The sequence below is a fragment of the Hydra viridissima genome, unplaced genomic scaffold (assembly GCF_058129835.1).
Source record: "Hydra viridissima isolate aposymbiotic clone 2 unplaced genomic scaffold, HvirCarnegie_v1 scaffold_11, whole genome shotgun sequence".
In the NCBI taxonomy this organism is placed as follows: Eukaryota; Metazoa; Cnidaria; class Hydrozoa; order Anthoathecata; family Hydridae; genus Hydra; species Hydra viridissima.
In genome coordinates, this window is record NW_028324310.1 from 8,398,918 (window position 1) to 8,418,325 (window position 19,408).

Below are 19,408 nucleotides of genomic sequence, written 5' to 3' on the forward strand. Positions count from 1 at the left end.
TTAATTTCTTGGGAGTTAACAAAGTGTTGTATAATAGTTTCTTTACACTGCTTTTGTTTGTTTAATTTTTTTAAAGGTGTTGTTAAGCCTTTATTGAAAGTACTGCCTTCAATATCTCCAAAAGAAGAAGATTTAGTTGTTATGTTTTGTGAAACAGATGATTCAAAATCTATAAGATTTGAATGGTTTAAGGAAAAGTTGAAGCTTCCTGGTAGGTATTTATTAGAAATGTTGTAAAAAATGGCTAATATCCTTTAAAAATTAAATAACTAGTTTTTACATGAAAACTTATTTAAGTCTCATTTTGTTTAATGGCATCTATGAGCTTGCATTTAGCTTTGAGAAGGAAATTTGTTTAGAGAGTTTTGTTAAGTTGCTAAGCTCCCCAATTTGACATTTTATTTGATCTTTTAAGAATTGATTTTAAGAGGAAATTGATTTTTCTTTAAGAAATTATTCCTTTACTTGCATCTAAAATTCAGATAATTGGTTTTTTTGATATTTTGTTTAACACAATAATATTATGTTTAGGTAACTCACAAATAATGTTAATTAATAAAGTCAATAGAACTGATAGTGGTAGTTATCAATGTAAAGTTTTGTATGATCAAGATATAGCATTTTCAGCAGCTGTTCATATAGGTGTTCAATGTAAGTAAGAGATTTAATAGGTGTAAGGTAATTATTTATTATCATACTTTTAACCAATAGAGCTAAACTGTGGCATTTATATAGTCATATGATTTTTTCATCTCCAGAATCTTTATACCAGTAATTATACAGGTCAATCATATTATACAGGTCAATCATATTTTGGTGCAGACAATCTTTAAACTTTTTTTAAGCAACTTAGGGGTTTTGATTCTAAAAACAACGTCCATTTTACATAGCTCTTGTTTTTTACCTACTAAATAGAAACCAACTTATTATTCTATTTTTTTCTAATTGATTTTAAGTAATTCTCTAATAACAGATTGTTTTTGTGGTTGTTTTCTAAAAAACTTTTACTCTTAATGAGAATAGTCAAAAAACTTCCAGTTTTAAAGAACATAAAAAAAATGTAAAGAACATTTTAACAAAACAGTTTCATGTGGTGTGTAAATTCAGGGTTTTTTTTTAAGTATGTGTTATGAAGGATTAAGTATTCTGAACATAAGTAGTTGATATATGTAAAAATTTTAAACTCTTTCAACCAAGTGCCCTTTAATAATCTTAACTTTTGTGTGGATAGTTGTAATAAGCTCAAATAATTGATATCTTACTGTTATCTTAACTATATATTATTTATATCAAAGTAACAAACTTTAAAATCCAATTTTGACACTTTTTCTTAATGAGATTGAAAGTTTTCTATTAAGTTTTTTTTTTTTTAATTAAAAATTATAAACTTAGATTTAGATGAACCACTTATCAAATTATCGCCTCCAGCTCAATTTATAATGGCTGGAGATAATGTTGAAATGAAGTGCATATCATCAGCAGAGGAAGTGCTAAACTTTTACTGGTATCATAACAATAAGATTATTAGTAACTCATCTATATTGAATTTGGAAGCAACAACAGTGAAAAGTGAAGGAGAGTATGTTTGTGAAGTTTCAGGAGAACTGGGATCTAAGAAGTCATCAAAAAGCATCAAAATCCACTGTAGGAAAGCAATGTTTTTTTATTTTTTATGTGAAAAATATTTTTTTTTTTTTAAGGTTAAATAAGCTAATTGTTTATTGGTGACAATTTTAAAAATTTGTATTGCTTGACAGTAAAATAAATTTTTAAAATTCTAAGCCACTTACTATCTTTTTACTCTACTGATTAACAAAGTAATCAATAATTAATTAATTGCTTGTAATATCCCTGTAAATCTTTCAAGTTGATTTAAATTTTTGTTTTTTACACTTATATTTTATTAACAAAATATTGAGAGATTTAATTACTTTTTTTTGTTAACAGTCAATTTTTTAGTGTTTTTATGAAAAAAAAGATATTCTGTTGTGTTCTCAAACAGGTGTGATTATTTACATATGTTCCTGCTATACTTTATCATTATTTTTCCTCAGACATGTACAAACCTTCAGTTCAATTTGTGCCATCAACTTCCATCTTGGAAGGTAACACTGTTGTCATGATTTGCCATGAAAATTCTTCTGATTCTGTGAAATACACTTGGTATAAAGATAACAAAGTGATAGGTGAATCAAAACTACTCTCCATTGTGTTTACAAAAAGAACAGATAATGTTTTGTATAAATGTCAAACATCAAACCGATATGCATCAGAATTTTCAAGTGATTATAAGCTTAATATTAATTGTAAGTTTTTATCTAACATTTCCCTTTTTGATTTTTACCATAAAGCATAAGATTTTTAAAATATCATATGCAACCTATGATATAATATCAAATGCAGCTATTCTTTGTTTGTGAAATTTAACATAATTTAACCTTTTTTAATTTTAACTTGAAATGCATTAGTTAAAATGGTATTCAATGTTAAAATGAATCCTTTTATGGGAACTTTTTTTACATTGTTTTAGATCTTGACAAGCCAATCATAACTGAGTTAGATATGCTAGATTCTATAGCTTTTAATTGCTCTGCTGAGGGAAATCCCACTCCAAATTATACTTGGCTTTATCAAGGTGTTGTTGTTTCAAACAAAACACAGTTAGTTGTTTTTAGCTTGAATGATAGTTATGTTTGTAGTGTTTCAAACAAAGTTGCTCATTATTCAGTCAGCACTATCATTAAAGAAAAAGGTAACCTATTCTTATGTTTTTGCCTTTTTTTTTTGAAAAAATGCAATGAATGGCACTGAAAGAGATTGTTTAAACTTACAGATAAAACTTCTGATTCATGCTTAATTGAGATTTTATGGTTTCCATAGATACTGTTAGTACCCAGTGAAACTTGAATCAGAAGTTAAAAGCTGACTTTTTAAATTATCTACAGAAACTATGAGAAATGAGTTAAGCTTCATTCATTGTCATTCATTTTTTGCTATTTTGGTCAAATAGTTCAAATCCACAAAAAAATAACTACAAATCTGTTAAATTGACAAAAAATCTTTTTGTAAATTTTCTAAATTTCTTGGTAAAACAAGCATAATAGCAAAGTCTCCTATTATTATGTTTGTTTTTACAAAGTCATTAAAATTTGTTTAACATCAACTATGTTTATGTATTAATAATAATCATTCTTAAAACATGTTTTTATACACAAATCAGTTTTTGTTATTGAAAAAAAACTAATTTTAGCAAAAATTTGTAACACCATTTAGCTTCAAATAGTTTGTTATTGAGCGTGATGCCTTCAGATTTCATAGAAGAAGGAAGTACAGTAATTATGACTTGTGAAGTTGATGGTTCGAGGCCTGTTAAATATCTATGGTATAAAAACAGCACACTTCTTGCAGGTTTTTTATTTATTGTGATTCTTAATATATATTTTTTGTGTTTATTATAAACTTAAGTCAACAGATTTTTATCAGTTTTGCATATATCAGTCCTGTGTATAGAAGAATTTGTTTTTTAAGGAAATTCACTGATGAAAGTCTTTGTTAAAGTAAGCAGAATTGATAATGGCATTTATCAATGCGCTGCATTACTCAATCGAGGAATGAAATATTCAAATGAAATTTTCATGAAAGTTGAATGTAAAAAAGTTTTTGATATTTAACTTTTTTTATTTATTTATTTATTGTACTTATCAATAACAATTTTTTTTTTGTAAAATTTTTTAAAATTTTCTTAGATTTAGAAGAACCTGTTATAACTTTATCAAACCCAAACAAACTTTTATTCATTAATGACAGCATCCAATTAAGCTGCTCATCATTGGCTAGCTCAGCTATAGCCTATCAATGGAAATTTGGTGCTAAGACTTTAAGCAAGTCCTCAGTTCTAGAGTTGAACAATATTAAAAAGGAGGATAGTGGAGAGTATGTTTGTGAAACTTTTGCAAATAGAGGATTAATGAGAAATACTTCAAAAGTAATTATTGTACACTGTAAGTTAATCTTTTTATTTTTAACATATTTTGTATAGTTTTGAAAAGCAACATTAGTTGCTAACCTATTTACATCTTATTTGTAAGACAGCAATTTACATGTTGTTCAAAAGACAGCAAATTTAATTTTTTTTTTTACTGAATTTAAGCCTTCTAATATATATTTTTTGAATTTTTATAGAATAAAAGTTTGCAAAAAAAGGCCTTTTTTTTAGACTTTGATGAGCCATTGCTTACTGCCTCTCCCTCAAGCAACCTGAGAGCAGAAAGTTCATTAACTTTGACATGCAAAGTGAATAGTTCAGTACCTATTTCTTACAGCTGGACTAAAAATAATTTAGAAATGAATAGTCACCATGGAGTTGTTTTTTTTGACAAGATTGATCATGCTGATAAAGGAGCTTATTTTTGTACTGCTTCAAATAGTTTTGGAGTTAAAAGGTCAAATGAATTGCAAATTTCTATTAACTGTGAGTTTTATGATAAATTTTTGTGTGTGTTTTTACATATTTTTACTATTAGCTTAAACTGGTTTTAGGACTAAAAAAATAATACACTGCATTTTCTATTTTATCTCTTAAACAAAAAATTTTAGATATTATTTTAAGAAGTATTTTTTTTTTTTTGCAGACCTTGAAACACCTGTGATAAACAAAGTTGTAAAGGATGGTTTTATTTACCTAACATGTTTTGCTGAAGGGTATCCACCTCCACAACATGTTTGGAAGTTGCTTGAGATGAACTTAACAAACAATGCTACTTTGCAAGTAGAGATAAGTAATTCATACAAAAATGAATATGAGTGTACTGCTTTCAATGAATATTATACAAAGTCAGCATTTTCAACGGGTATTGAAACATGTAAGTTGTTTTATTGATGTTTGAATATCTATAAATATAAATTTATATATAAAAAGAGTTTTATATAAAAAGAGCTTTATTGGTTCAATTGGTTCAATTTATTATATTGGTCAAATTTATTGGTTCAATTGGTTCAATTGGTTCAATTGGTATTGGTTCAAAAAATCATGTTCAATTTTTAAGTATGATAACCATCAATTTATTTAGTTCTAGACTAAAACTTAACTTTACTTAAATTAGAAAATCTAGGATTTGCTAAGTATCATGTAAATGTTCAATGTATGTGTCATGATGAATATACATTCAGTTTGTTCATACAGAACAAAATAAGAAATGTGTTAGATTTTAAGTTCAGTTAGACTATTTTTAAATTTGTTGACTAATTCTATTAAAATATTTATACAAATAAATGGGGTTATTACTTATACTATTTTATAAAGTTAACGGGATTTAATACTTGAACTTAAGCTTCAGTTATTCTTGAAATTTTCATTTAGATTTATCTACACCATTCGTGACTGTCTTCCCTACTGGGAATATCAATAAAGGCTCAGCTGCGGTTTTGACATGCTCTATTAATGGTTTGAAACCCTTGAGATATGGTTGGTATAAAGATAATAAAATTTTGTTTGGTCAATATGAGAGTATGCTGCTTTTAGAAAGTATTCAGATAAATGATGGTGGTGAATACAAGTGTACAGTAGCAAATAACATAACTTCCAAAACATCAAAGTCAAGAAAAATATCGGTTTCTTGTAAGTCCTTAATTGCATGGGGATAAAAATGATTCAGTGAAAATATCATTTAGTTATAAAGAATTTGTAAAACAATTTTCCTTGTTACTCAAAGATATACTTACTTTTAGATATTAGTGGTCCTGAGATTGGATTATCAAAGGTCATACTCAATGAGGGCCAAAACTTTTCTCTCCCTTGCAGATGTTTCGGAAATCCTAATGAAATTGAGTATAGATGGGTTAAAGGAGTTGAGGACGTAGTTCTAAGCAACACATCAATGTTAGTGTTACAAGATGTTCATGTAGAAGACTCTGGCACTTATAAATGTATATGCGAAAATCATGTATCCAAATCATTTCAGGATCTTCAAGTTAATATAAATTGTAAGCTATGTGTTTTAACTTATGTTTAGAACTCATAAAAATATGATGCATAAAATTAAAGTTGTATACTTTGTTCTCAAAAATTTGAAAATTTTATAGTTGGGTGATAAAAAGTCATCAATTTTTTCAAACTTTCAGTAACAGCAAAAAATAGATTTAATGCTACTATGTTATATATATATATATTCTGTTGCTATATTATGTTATTTATGTTGCTGTTATATATTCTGTTGCTTTTTATGTTAATATGATTTTTTACTTCATAATACAAAGCATCTTTTATTTTTTCATGAAGTATGATGCAGATTATTTCTTTACAATAAATGTGGGTGATAGCTTATACTTACTAAGTTTGTATTGAAACGGGTTGTTAGTAAATAAACAACTGGTCTCAATACAAAACTTTTTTTAGTTTTTATTCAGTTATAAAACATTTTTAGTTTTCCTTGTTTACTTAATTCTCGTTTTGTAATAAAAATTTGGTAACTAAAAGAAATTTGGTAACTATGAATAGTGTAGTTGTCTGCAAATCTAAAAATGTTCAGATTAGTTTTTGCCCAAAAAACTCTAACTTTCTCCACTTTTTGTATATCAATTATCTGAAATTTTACAAGGTTTTGGAATGGAAATAAGAGAATCCGTTGTTGAATCAGTTATATGTATATAAGTTAGTATGTATGTACATTTAGAACTTGTTAATTTGGTATATATGACTTGTTTAGAACTTGTTAATTCTTTTAGATCTTGGGCTTCCATCTGTATACACAACTTCTAGCAACACAAGTAAAGAGGGAGACTCTGTGAAAATGTACTGTCTTTCAAATGGAACTCTTCCATTAACTTATAAATGGAAGAAAAACAAAAGCTATATAAAGCACCAAGGAAATGTTTTGTTTTTACATAAAGTTGCTCATAATGACAGTGGTTTGTACTCTTGTGAAGTGTTTAATTCTGTAGGATCGCAGGTTTCAAATGCAGTAAATCTTTCTGTATCATGTAAGTTCATATTTTCTTAACCTTTTTTTCCAAAACGCATTTTACTTTATTTAACTGGATGATGAAGTTTAAATTACTTTAAGACATACTATAATAAAGTCCCAGTATAAAATATTATATTGTAATAGATATTGTTATATATTGTTTTTAAATTCCTTCTAAGATTAAAAAAGTAATTTTGATTTACCTATGATATATGCTTTAAAGCAAGTAGAAAGAATCAAATTTTCATTAAAAGTTATAGTTTTATTTTGATTTTTTCAATTTACAAGAAAACTCATGTTGTTTAAAAAAAAATTGTGTTTCATTTTAAATGCTGTAAGGTTTTTAAAACATTTTTCTTGGTAAAATTTTCATTTAAATCTAGTTCTTACAAAGCCAATAATTCTCTCAAAGACTGAGTATGTTAAAGGTGATACTGTGAACCTGACATGTATCTCAGCTGGCCACCCAACAGTTTCTTTTAAATGGACAAAAGATAACAATTTAATTTCTTTAAAACATCAACTCATCATTCAAAATGTTGATGTTGAAGATGAAGCAACATTTGGGTGTGAAGTTACCAACAATATTGAAGTCAAAACTACTTTCTTTATCTTGAAAGTTATTTGTAAGTTTTTTTATTTAAAGCTTTTATGCTGAACCAATATATGTATGTATGTATGTATGTATGTATGTATGTATGTATGTATGTATGTATGTATGTATGTATGTATGTATGTATGTATGTATGTATGTATTCAAAAAAATTCAATTTACTTCTTTACAAAAATACTTCAATCTTTTTTTGTTTTTAGACCTTGATCGACCATATTTATCAATCTCTCCTTCCCTAAGTATTGAAGAGAATCATTCAGCTATACTAAGCTGCTCTGCTAATGGATCACAACCAATTCATTATGCATGGTACAAAGATAATTTACATATTTTTGGTAATTCTAATCACATTCTGTTATACAAGGTGAAAAGAAGTGATCAAGGGGTTTATAGCTGTCAAACCAATAACCTAGCAGGAATGATATCGTCAAATATTGCTTTTTTGATTGTAACATGTGAGATTTTTTATCATTATTCTTCTTCTATTTGTTGCTCTTTAAAATAAATATGCAAATTGATGATGATTAAATGTAAACAGCAGAAAAATTAATTTATGTTATGATGTCAATTTGAAAAATTTGTGGCTTAATAAGTAATACTTTGAAGTTTTTAGTATCCTAAAACAAAACTGCTAAATTGACTTCTAAAATATCAAATAATATTGAGAGAGTATTTTTGCCAAACTTTTTGATATAAATATTTTGATCCAAATCTTTTGATTTGATCTTAAAATTAATTTTAAAAAAATCATATTTGTTTAAGAAACTTATTTTAATCAGGATAAATGCTTATATAAATAAATAAATACTTCTATAAAAAATAAATCCTTTTATGTAAGCAATGTATCTATGGCTACTTGCTCTCTTCTCCAGATTTGGCATCTTAGAAAGTTATCTTTTCTCACAACAACAAAAATTTTGTGATGGTAAATAGTTTTCCACAAAAAAATTTTAGGAACAATAATAGAAAAAGGTCTCTGAGATACAAAAATGCAATGTTGGATAGTGGGTTGATTCAAATAATTATATAAAATAATTAAAATAATTTTATAAAATAATTTTTTAACAATTCAGCTGCAAATTTCAAAATGTCATAGTAATATTTGTTTTGCAGTAATGTAATATGTGTTTTATTTGTTTTATGATGTGTTTATGCATACAAATAAGCACCATAATTTCTCTTTATAAGACATTTTTGCCAGAACAATAGTTCTGTATAATACATTGTAAATTTAGTCACTAAAAAGAGAAAAAAGAAAAAATTTAGATACTTGAAATATCAGAAGAATTCTATTAAAATACTGTTCAAAGTTGTTTCAAAAATAAGATAGTCCTTTTCTTTCTTTGAAAATCTGTTAAAATAGTAAAAGTACGACATAAAGTATTAGAACCCTTTTCGAAAAATGCTATAATTGGTTAACATTTTGTAATTAGATTTAGAAGAACCTGTCATTTCTAAAGAGGAAGTAGTTACTGATGACCAACATTTAGTGATACTGAAGTGTTCTGCTGAATCTTACCCAAAAGCTGTAATAGTTTGGTTGAAGCAAGGTATTCTAGTAGCAGAAGGTGCATCATTTAATTTAACCAATAGTGGTATGATTGAGACAGACATAGTGACTTGTCAAGCAAGTAATGGAGAGTATACAAAAAAAATAACTGAAATTGTTCAATTTGATTGTAAGTGTTTCATTTTGACTTACTTTTTGGTTGAAAGTTTTTTGTAATTAGAGAGAGGAAGAGCTCAGTAAATGGCTTAATAAGTTAACTGTAGCAATCTAAACTTATTTTACTTTGAATCTAAATTTATACTACACAATTTTGTTTAGGTTTTATGTTTTGTACATATTTGTTAATTGTTTTTAAACAGTTTTATTTGATTAGATTAGAGTTTGTAATTGTCATATATGTAAATTTTGAAATAAAAGTAGTTTATTCTATTACATAACTAAACTTTAATTTCATCCGTTATCATAATCATTTATTTACTTTAGACTTTCCTACACCTATAATCAAAATTTTCCCTACAGAGAATATCAATAGAGATTCCGTTGTAGTTTTGACTTGTTTCATGAATGGCTTGAAACACTTGAGATATGCTTGGTATAAAGATGATAAACTTTTATTCGGTCAGGTAGAAAGTACACTGTTTTTTGACAAGGTTCAAATAAATGACATTGGTGATTACATGTGTACAGCTGCTAATAATGCAACTATAAAAAAGTCAAACAAAAGAACTTTAGTTGTATATTGTAAGTGTTTTAAACGTTTTGGGTGGCAAGTATTTCAGTAATTAAAAGCAGTAATATTGCAAATTTTAAACAAAATTTTAAGCTGTTAGCTTTTTTTAATTTTAGATATTAATCCTCCTGAGTTAGGTTTATCAAAGGTGACACTCAAAAAGGGGGAAAACGTCTCAATCCCTTGCAAATGTTTTGGAAGTCCTAGTGACATTGAATATAAGTGGGTTAAAGGAATTGAAAGAATTGTTTTAAGCAATACATCTACGTTGATCTTACAAGATGTTCAAGCAGAGGATTCTGGCGCTTATAAATGTATATGTAAAAATGTTGTGATGGAAATATTCCAGGATGTTCAAATAGATGTAGTTTGTAAGTTTGTATTCAGTATTTTAAATTTTATTAATTATATAAACAAGGTATATGCAATTGAGAAATAAGTGTAAATGTATAATTATTTACAACAGTAAATAACAGTGGGTGGCTTTTTATTGAAAGTAAAACTATTTTGGAACACCAGTTGTTTATGAGGAAGAAATGATAATATAGCATTTCTTTTGTTTCACAGAAAAAATCAATAAAATTTGCAAGTATATCTAAATTTATCAATATGATAATTGGATGTTATCTCTGCTTTACTGTTGTTCATAAGCTAATTAAACTAATTTAAAGCATGGTGGTGGTGGTGGTGGTGGTGGGGCTTTCTTGGCTTGGGGTCTTCAATTCTAGAGATTTAGTTAAAATTGATAGTATAATTTAAAAAAGAATGAAATAAAAAGTAGGTGAACAAAATACAGTTTTATTTGGGTTGGGATTAAAATAAACATATTAAAATAGATTTTAATAAATATTTGTTTGACTTCACCAACACCTTACAATGTTTCTTTTTTCATAATGGTTTCAAACTTTTGGCCTCTGTATATATATATATAAATTTGGTATATATGACTTGTTTAGAACTTGTTAATTCTTTTAGATCTTGGGCTTCCATCTGTATACACAACTTCTAGCAACACAAGTAAAGAGGGAGACTCTGTGAAAATGTACTGTCTTTCAAATGGAACTCTTCCATTAACTTATAAATGGAAGAAAAACAAAAGCTATATAAAGCACCAAGGAAATGTTTTGTTTTTACATAAAGTTGCTCATAATGACAGTGGTTTGTACTCTTGTGAAGTGTTTAATTCTGTAGGATCGCAGGTTTCAAATGCAGTAAATCTTTCTGTATCATGTAAGTTTTAGTATTTCAACAATTTTTTTTTTTGTATCTTTTTCCAGTGCATTTGATAGAAAATCTTCATAGGTAGTTGATAATATATGGGTATAATTTTGTTCTATTTGTTTGTTTAATAATTTTAAAAAGATTAAGACATTTTCACAACATGTTTTAACATCAACAGTTTTTTAAAGTGTTTGTTGAAAAGTTAACATATATTTTGATTGCATTTTGAAAAAAGTTTCAAGTTTCAAAAACTTCAGGGTTTCTTCTTAGTTATCTAATTACATCAGTGTTTAAAAAGCATTTTTTAAATAAACTTAAAAAAAATATATTATTTTGATATAGTTTTAACTAAACCAATCATCATTTCAAAAGTTGCATATGTGAATGGTGACACAGTAAATTTAACATGCATATCAGCTGGTCACCCAACAGTACTATTCAAATGGACTAAAGATAGCAAGTTCTTCTCTTTAAAACATCAGCTCATAATTCAAAATGTTGATGTTAAAGATGAAGCCACATATGAGTGTCAAGTCACCAATAACATTGAAACCAAAAGCAGTTTCTTTTCCCTAAAGTTAATTTGTGAGTTCTTTTTTAATCTCTTGATTTATATAACAATTGGGTTAACTTATATTTTGGTTTATTGTCATAGTGGATTTATTCTTATGGATGACATTTTAAGTAAAATCCTTTTTTAATTCATTTTGTATTTACTTTTTCTATTGTAGACCTAACTCAACCACACTTAGCTGTCACTCCTTCATTAAGAACAGAGGAGAATCATTCAGCTTTACTGAGCTGTACTGTAAATGGATCAACACCAATTGATTACATATGGTACAAAGATAGTGCTCGTATTTATGGTCATTCCAATACTATTTTTTTCACTGAATTGAAAAGAAGTGATCAAGGTGTTTACAGTTGTCTAACCAAAAACCTTGCTGGAACAAAATCATCAAATACTCTTCTGTTGACTGTAACATGTAAGTTCACTTGTGTTTTATATTTCATTTCAAATTTCAAATTTTTGTATTAGTTTTCTCTTGAATTATTTTTGGGTGGTTATTGAAAGTTGGTTCTGATTTTCTGCAATATTTTAAAAGATGCAAATATTGAAATTAATCAATTAAAATTCAATTATTAGATTTAAACAATTAAAGTTCTAATTAATTGTTAAAATTAAATTTTTCACTGATTTTGACATGATGCAAATTGAACTTGTTTCATTGTTTTTAAACGTGCAGAGGAAAAAGGAATATGTTCTCTGAAACAAAATGGCTGCTAAAGGAGAATGGAATTGGTATTTGTTACTTAAGAAAGGAATGTCTTAATAAGAATGTGGTTTTTTGTTCAGATAGCTACTAGTCAAAAATTAATATTTGTTTTAAAGTATTAATATGTATCAGTTATAGAAAATGTCTGTTATACAATGATGTTTGATATGCACCCAAATTAAAATAAATGTAATACATTTGGTTCACTTAATGTAAAACTAGTCTAATGGTTAAATTAAAATGGTTAAACAAAGTTGTTCAGAAGAGCACTTTTAGGTTTAAACTTTTAAATTTATCATTTAACATTATAAGACTTTAGAGGCTTTAATAATGATAAATTGTCTCTTTAACATGTCAGTTAGTTTTGTTCTGAGAGAATGTAGATAATTGAAATTTTAAAATTTTGATGTATTTAAATCATCTTTATAAAAAATGTTCCTTAGCTTTGTTTTGATTTAAATTTATTTTTATAGTACTTTTTGAAAGTATTATTAGCAACTCTGCTTGTCACATCAAAAATATATTTCATGGCTCTTACTTTTTAAGTCATGGTGATGAATTGGTGGTTGCACCAAATTGTCTTAACAAGTAATGTTAATCATATTGCTGCCCCCCCCCCTGCCTCTTCTGTTAATGCTAAACTAACCTAACTGTTTTATATAAATTTGTTTAGGAGAGTTTTTTTAAGTTAAAATTTTTCAATTTAATATTTGATGTTATAAGTTTTAACAGCTTTAATAACAAGATGACAGACATTGTTTTTTTAACATATCAGTCAGTTTCATTCTGAAAAAATGCATTTTTAATTGAAATTTTTAAATTTTGGTGTACTTAAGCCATTTTGATTTGTTTGTTCTACATTAAAGAGATGGTTTAGTTATTTAAAAGAAAAATAAAATGATTGAGAATACGATATTTTCATATTAATGCCTATGAAAGCCCTGATTAAAACAATAAGAAAACCATATAAAGTTAACAAAATATCAAAAGACAAGAAATTTAAATTTAATTTGCTGTCATGGGGAAAAAAAATATTACTATTATTTATGGATTTGTTTGTAATAAAAATTGTTCAAAGTTATGTAATTCAAAAAAAAATTTTCATTAAAACCAATAATTCTTATTTGATAATCCTTCCTATAAAAAGCAATAATCATTAATTTAATAACCTTTTTTATGAAAAAAAAAAAATGTATCACAGGTCATTATTTTAATAACCTTTCTTATACAAAAAAAAAGTGATACATCACAGGTTAATCACCATTTTAATAACCTTTCTTATAAAAAAAATAAATATGTCACAGGTTGATTAAATGATTTTTAAAGAGTTCATTCATGCTTGTTGTTGGTAAATTTTAAACTTGGTTTCAATTTCTATTTATTCAAACAGTAAGTTAATGACTTCTTTAAATGCTCTTGACAATTAATTAGTAAATGGTTCATTTTTATGTTCCATGAGCTGATTTTATTTACAACCCAACAAGTTTTGTACTCTTAGGCTTTGTTAAAAAAAATTAGTGCAGATCCATCAACAAATTGTCTAAAGAATTTGTGGCTTCATTGTTTCTGGTACTAGTAGCTTGTTCTGTTTAGTGAAATGATTCAACAGCAGATACTATTTTATGCTATGATATTGTATGATGTTAGCAGTAAAATAATTCTTAGATGAAGAAGGTCAATAGGCTGCCAGAATTTATATAAGTTGTTATTAAAACCATTTTCAAATTTACTTCAAGAAGTTTCAATTGATCAAGAATATTTTTGGTCTGTTAGGAAAGAATTAAAATTTTTATCAAAATCATCATTTGTAGATTGCAAGGTGTTCAGGTTAAGCTTTTCAATGTATTAATAGTAATTGTGAAATAATAGGTACGTTATCACAATTGTATGTGTTCTTAATCTGAAAATCATCAGTGAAAAATATTTTAATTTAAACTAAAGAAAAATGTTTATGTATGTATATAAAAGAATTTATAAAAAATACATCATAAATAAAAATATTTGCAAACAGCTTGAGTTTTATTTACTCTGTTATTCTAAGATTATAATAGTTATTATAATAAAATTATAATAATTCAAAATTGTTTAGAATTAGTTTAAATGTTATTTTCTAATAAAAGATAAAATTAACTTAAAAAAGTTGGAAAACATCAGAAATAAACTATAAAAACTTTAGTATAAAGCATGTAGGTTTTTGACAGTGTAAAACTAAGTTTACAATTTGTTTCATTAGAGTTGTTGTATTTCTTATACATTATCTTGCTGTGTAACATAATGCAATTACACAAATCCTGTTTACATATAAATTCTTTGTATTCTTTTCAACTACACAAATCCTGTTTGCATATAAAGCCTTTAATGATCAGCCTAAATATGAGTTTTTAAAAAAAAATTTTTGAATTTTATTTAATCTTAACACTTAAATTTTAGCAATTTTATTCTCTTTATAAGATTTAGAAGAACCTGTTGTTTCTAAAGAAGAACTGGTCACTGGGGATCAACATTTGATATTTTTAAAATGTTCTGTGGTATCAAACCCACCAGCTACTATAAATTGGGTGATCCACAATCTTACAGTAACAGGTCCATTTTTTAATTTAAGTAACAATGGTATGATTGCTTTTGAGACAGTTATTTGTCAAGCAAGTAATGGTGAACAAACAAGAGAAAGAAGTGAACTTGTTCTATTCCATTGTAATAATTTTCTCTTATTTCATTACCTGTTTTACCAATTTTCATACAATTAATAATAAAAACTTTCATGATTTTGTTTTATCAAAGTGTTTAGATTTTTTTCAGAAGTCTATTAATTTATCAGTAAAACTTGCTTGAATACTAGATCTAAACTTTCCATGGCTACATTTACGTTACAAAACTGAATACAATGAAGGAGATTGCATTGAACTTGTTTGTGAAGTAAAAGGTAGTGAGCCACTTATTTTTACATGGTTTCATAATGGAATAACATTGAATGAAAACACTTATGTACTCCAACTTCAGAATATTTCACGTAACCAAACAGGTATTTATGAGTGTTTGGTGCAAAATCAACTTATGCCAAAAGCTTCACAACAAGAAATTGTATATATTGGATGTGAGTTTATGATATTTTAACAATATAAAACTTATTTTTTTGTTTTGATATCACTGATTAACACAAATTTTCTTGCTAATGATCAAAATCATTCTATGAGTTTTTCACACAGATTCTGAATTTGTTGTTGGTTTTGGTAGATTGGCTTTAATTTTTAATGAAATTAATACCTTGGAAAAAGTTTGGAAAATCATTTATCATAAATCTATTTTTTATTTATCTATTCATAACAACATTTTTAAAAAGTACTTCAAAAAAGCATAACATCATGTTTTTCCAATATATGTACAGAAATTATTTGCATTTACACTATGAAAATTACCCTTTAACTACTACCTCATAAGCAAACAAAACAAGGGTACTTTGTGCATGATGGCCTAAAGATAGATAGCTAACAAGCTCCCCATCATTAAATCAAGATAACTCAACAAAAAATTTTAAATATTGTGATGTTGTTCTTTCATTTTTGTATAGTTGAAATAGATAAAAAGAAGTTACCATTAACCAGTAAAACACATTTTAAACATTTGGTGGGACTATCTGTAAACAGTCAATATTTTGGTTGACATTCCAGGACTGAGTAGTCCAGATATATTACCCCAGTTCATAAACTCTGATGTTTGTTGAAAAATGCAAGGACCTCTGCTGTCTCTCTCATACAATAAAACTTTAGCTTCTGATCTCAGAGGCTTGCTTTGAGAGACTCAGGTCATTAAGATCATTGAGTTATTTTATTCTATTATTATTATTATATTTATTATATTATTATCATTATTTTTATTATTATTATTATTATTATTATTATTATTATTATTATTATTATTATTATTGTTATTATTATTATTTATCATCAGTATTGTTATTATTATCATTATTTTTATTATTATTATTATTATTATTATTATTATTATTATTATTATTATTATTATTATTATTGTTATTATTATTATTTATCATCAGTATTATTATTATTATCATTATTTTTATTATTATTATTATTATTATTATTGTTATTATTATTATTTATCATCAGTATTATTATTATTATCATTATTTTTATTATTATTATTATTGTTATTATTATTATTTATCATCAGTATTATTATTATTATCATTATTTTTATTATTATTATTATTATTATTATTACTATTATTACTATTATTATTATTATCATTATTATTATTATTATTATTATTATTATTATTATTATTATTATTATTATTATTATTATTATTATTATTATTATTATTATTATTATTATTATTATTATTATTATTATTAATATTGTTATTATTATTTATCATCAGTATTTTTATTATTATTATTATTATTATTATTATTATTATTATTATTATTATTATTGTTATTATTATTTATCATCAGTATTATTATTATTATTATTATTATTATTATTGTTATTATTATTATTTATCATCAGTATTATTATTATTATTATTATTATTATTATTATTATTATTATTATTATTATTATTATTATTATTATTATTATTATTATTATTATTATTATTATTCATCATCAGTATTATTATTATTATTATTTATTGTTGTTGTTGTTATTGTTGTTGTTGTTCTTGATTTATTAGATAACTATGCAATTAAATATTTGAATAAAGGTTGATAAAATACAGTGTGAAGAGTTACAATAATAACTTTGAAATACTCTATCCCAAAAATTAGAGCCAATTTGACAAAACTTAAGTCATTTATAAATTCATCAACTCTGATAATTGGTACAAACACCCTTGGTACAAACCTTGACAAATAAAATTTGTTGTTGTTAACCAATGTAATAATCACTTAAATTGCATTTATGTTATATTATTTTTTAACTTTAAAGACTTAAATTGATTCCTTTTTAACAAATATTGTTTGTTTTTTTATCATAGTTTTCAATTTTTGATTTATTCCATAGATCTTGATATACCATCCATTAAAATACAGCAGGTGTTAGAAAATTCTTTAATTCTTGAGGGTGATACTATAATAATGGAGTGTGAGGTCTCTGGCTATCCTCATCCAGTAGTTCAATGGTTTAAAGATGGAGAACTAATAGTGAACAAAAGCACATTAAAATTAAGCAGTATTCAACGCCAACAAGGAGGAGTTTTTGTTTGCTCTGCTTATAATCGAGTTGGCAAGGAAATTTCAACTTCTCTGGTGAAGGTTCACTGTGAGTACTTTTTGTTTATTTTCTTGTTATCACGTTTTTTCTCCCTGTTTATATACATGTTTACTTGTAAAAATATATTGTTTTTTTGCTTTTTTTTTCTTATTTGTATTTGTTGCAGTTTATGTTTAAATTTCTTAATGATTTTCAATCATTAAGCTCTTCAATCATTTAAAATAAATTTGTAGTAAAACAATTTTAAAATATTGTATTTTGATTATATAAACAAATTGTAAATCTTTTTAATAATTTAAGTTTATTTAATAGTTGAATGATTGAAAAAAATCATTTTAATGATCATTGTATTTAAGTTAATCACTTTAATGGTTGTATAAAGATTTTATAGAAATTTTATAGAAATTTAAGGATAAACAAGATTTTGTTCTAAGAAACCTCAACTACAGTTTATTTGTTGATATTCCAAATTACAGATATGGATGCACCAGTTTTATCATTACATGGTCCCTTAACATTGGTTTCAGGAAGCAATCTAACAATCAGGTGTCTTGTGAATTGTTCTTCTCCATTACAAGTCAGTTACTCATGGTATAAAGATGGACTTTTGCTGCCAAACACATCATATGAACTAATATTGACATACCTTGAGAAAAAAATGAGTGGTGTCTATACATGTCATTCTAAATTTGACAGCTTCATCAAAAGCAGCGAAAATAACTTAAGCTTGATAGTAAAACGTAGGCTTTCTTTTGTAATTTATGTTACCAAACTTTTATTTATTCATTTTTAACTTTCAAAATGTTAAATAGAAATTTAATTATTTAATTTAAGACTTTCTTCCTGAATGCGGGAATAATAGAATGTTAGTTTCACAAATGGATAATTGGGTGTGTTCTTGTAAAGATGATTTCTATGGAAATGACTGTGAAAAGAGTAAGTCTTTTTTTTCTTTCCTTTTCATTTTAATTTTTACTTGCTATTTTACATTTTTTCCTTTAATCTGTAGAGAATCATGTTGTACAAGCAAGAATTTCCATCATGCGTGTTTGCAATCAATCTTTGTGCTACATTGGCTCTGCATTAAGGGATCAGTTAAACATCAACAATTTTTATATTTTTCTGAAACAAACTTTTGAAGAGGTTTGCATTGTTTTTGCTGCAATTTCATTAACTTCGTAAATAAGGTTTAACTATTGTCATGTTTTTTTCTCAAATTGATGTATTTGATGAATTTAACTACTTTATGATGATTGCAGTGGATTATAAATTATATAACATTAGTTGTATGTTTATGTTTAAAAAGTTTACAAAGTGTTTTTGGTAATTTTTTCTAGTAACATTTTCTTTCAGCAAATGTTGTCATCATTTCGAGCTGAGCTACGTGAAGAATATGTTGTTCAAGTAAAATGGATCAACTTCAAGTACATTTTAGCTTTTTAAAATTTATTATAAGTTTTAAATACCCAAACGTTTATTTCTATATTTCTCATATTAAATTGGTTAAAACAAAGATTTATGCACAATAGTAATTTTGTATATAAATATTTAATTCTGATTTTTTTAAAAAGCATTTATAAGAATATTTTTATACAGTTTTGAAGATTGGTTGAATGTAGATTATCTTGTTTATTTTACAAACTTGATCTCCAAATCCATTTCCCAGCAACAGCAGCTTATACAAACTGTAGCTGTTAAGTATTTCTATAACAGAATACAGACAAAGATTCCTTTTTCTTTTCAAGTCATCGCAAAACTGACAAAAGTTAAAGGTATTTAAATTAAATTTTGTTACATTTTATTTATAGAATATTTGTAAGATTTTTTAAAAATGCGGCAAAATGTTTCAAGTTTTAT

The 19,408-nt window shown here is 25.6% G+C and overlaps 1 protein-coding gene across 8 annotated transcripts in view; it reads left to right on the plus strand.

The window, feature by feature from the left end:
- Positions 1–19,408, plus strand: part of LOC145191341 (hemicentin-1-like) — a 54,800-nt gene that overhangs the window by 29,443 nt on the left and 5,949 nt on the right. For 7 of the 8 annotated variants that reach the window (XR_016444930.1, XR_016444931.1, XR_016444932.1 and 4 more), the window contains 29 exons: positions 77–211; positions 532–651; positions 1,393–1,644; positions 2,055–2,306; positions 2,531–2,752; positions 3,274–3,408; positions 3,529–3,648; positions 3,747–4,001; positions 4,217–4,471; positions 4,632–4,862; positions 5,360–5,617; positions 5,728–5,982; positions 6,724–6,978; positions 7,346–7,588; positions 7,776–8,030; positions 9,009–9,254; positions 9,569–9,826; positions 9,932–10,186; positions 10,791–11,045; positions 11,379–11,621; positions 11,768–12,022; positions 14,765–15,007; positions 15,153–15,407; positions 17,342–17,599; positions 18,028–18,291; positions 18,386–18,487; positions 18,561–18,694; positions 18,905–18,975; positions 19,148–19,323. Coding sequence is in view for 5 of the 8 variants with exons in the window: in XM_090066593.1 (XP_089922719.1) it covers positions 77–211; positions 532–651; positions 1,393–1,644; positions 2,055–2,306; positions 2,531–2,752; positions 3,274–3,408; positions 3,529–3,648; positions 3,747–4,001; positions 4,217–4,471; positions 4,632–4,862; positions 5,360–5,617; positions 5,728–5,982; positions 6,724–6,978; positions 7,346–7,588; positions 7,776–8,030; positions 9,009–9,254; positions 9,569–9,826; positions 9,932–10,186; positions 10,791–11,045; positions 11,379–11,621; positions 11,768–12,022; positions 14,765–15,007; positions 15,153–15,407; positions 17,342–17,599; positions 18,028–18,291; positions 18,386–18,487; positions 18,561–18,694; positions 18,905–18,975; positions 19,148–19,323 (6,258 nt within the window). In the remaining 3 variants the exon portion in view is untranslated. Of the gene's footprint in view, positions 1–76; positions 212–531; positions 652–1,392; positions 1,645–2,054; positions 2,307–2,530; positions 2,753–3,273; positions 3,409–3,528; positions 3,649–3,746; positions 4,002–4,216; positions 4,472–4,631; positions 4,863–5,359; positions 5,618–5,727; positions 5,983–6,723; positions 6,979–7,345; positions 7,589–7,775; positions 8,031–9,008; positions 9,255–9,568; positions 9,827–9,931; positions 10,187–10,790; positions 11,046–11,378; positions 11,622–11,767; positions 12,023–14,764; positions 15,008–15,152; positions 15,408–17,341; positions 17,600–18,027; positions 18,292–18,385; positions 18,488–18,560; positions 18,695–18,904; positions 18,976–19,147; positions 19,324–19,408 lie in introns of those variants that run through there. The other variant, XM_090066597.1, reaches the window with a different exon arrangement.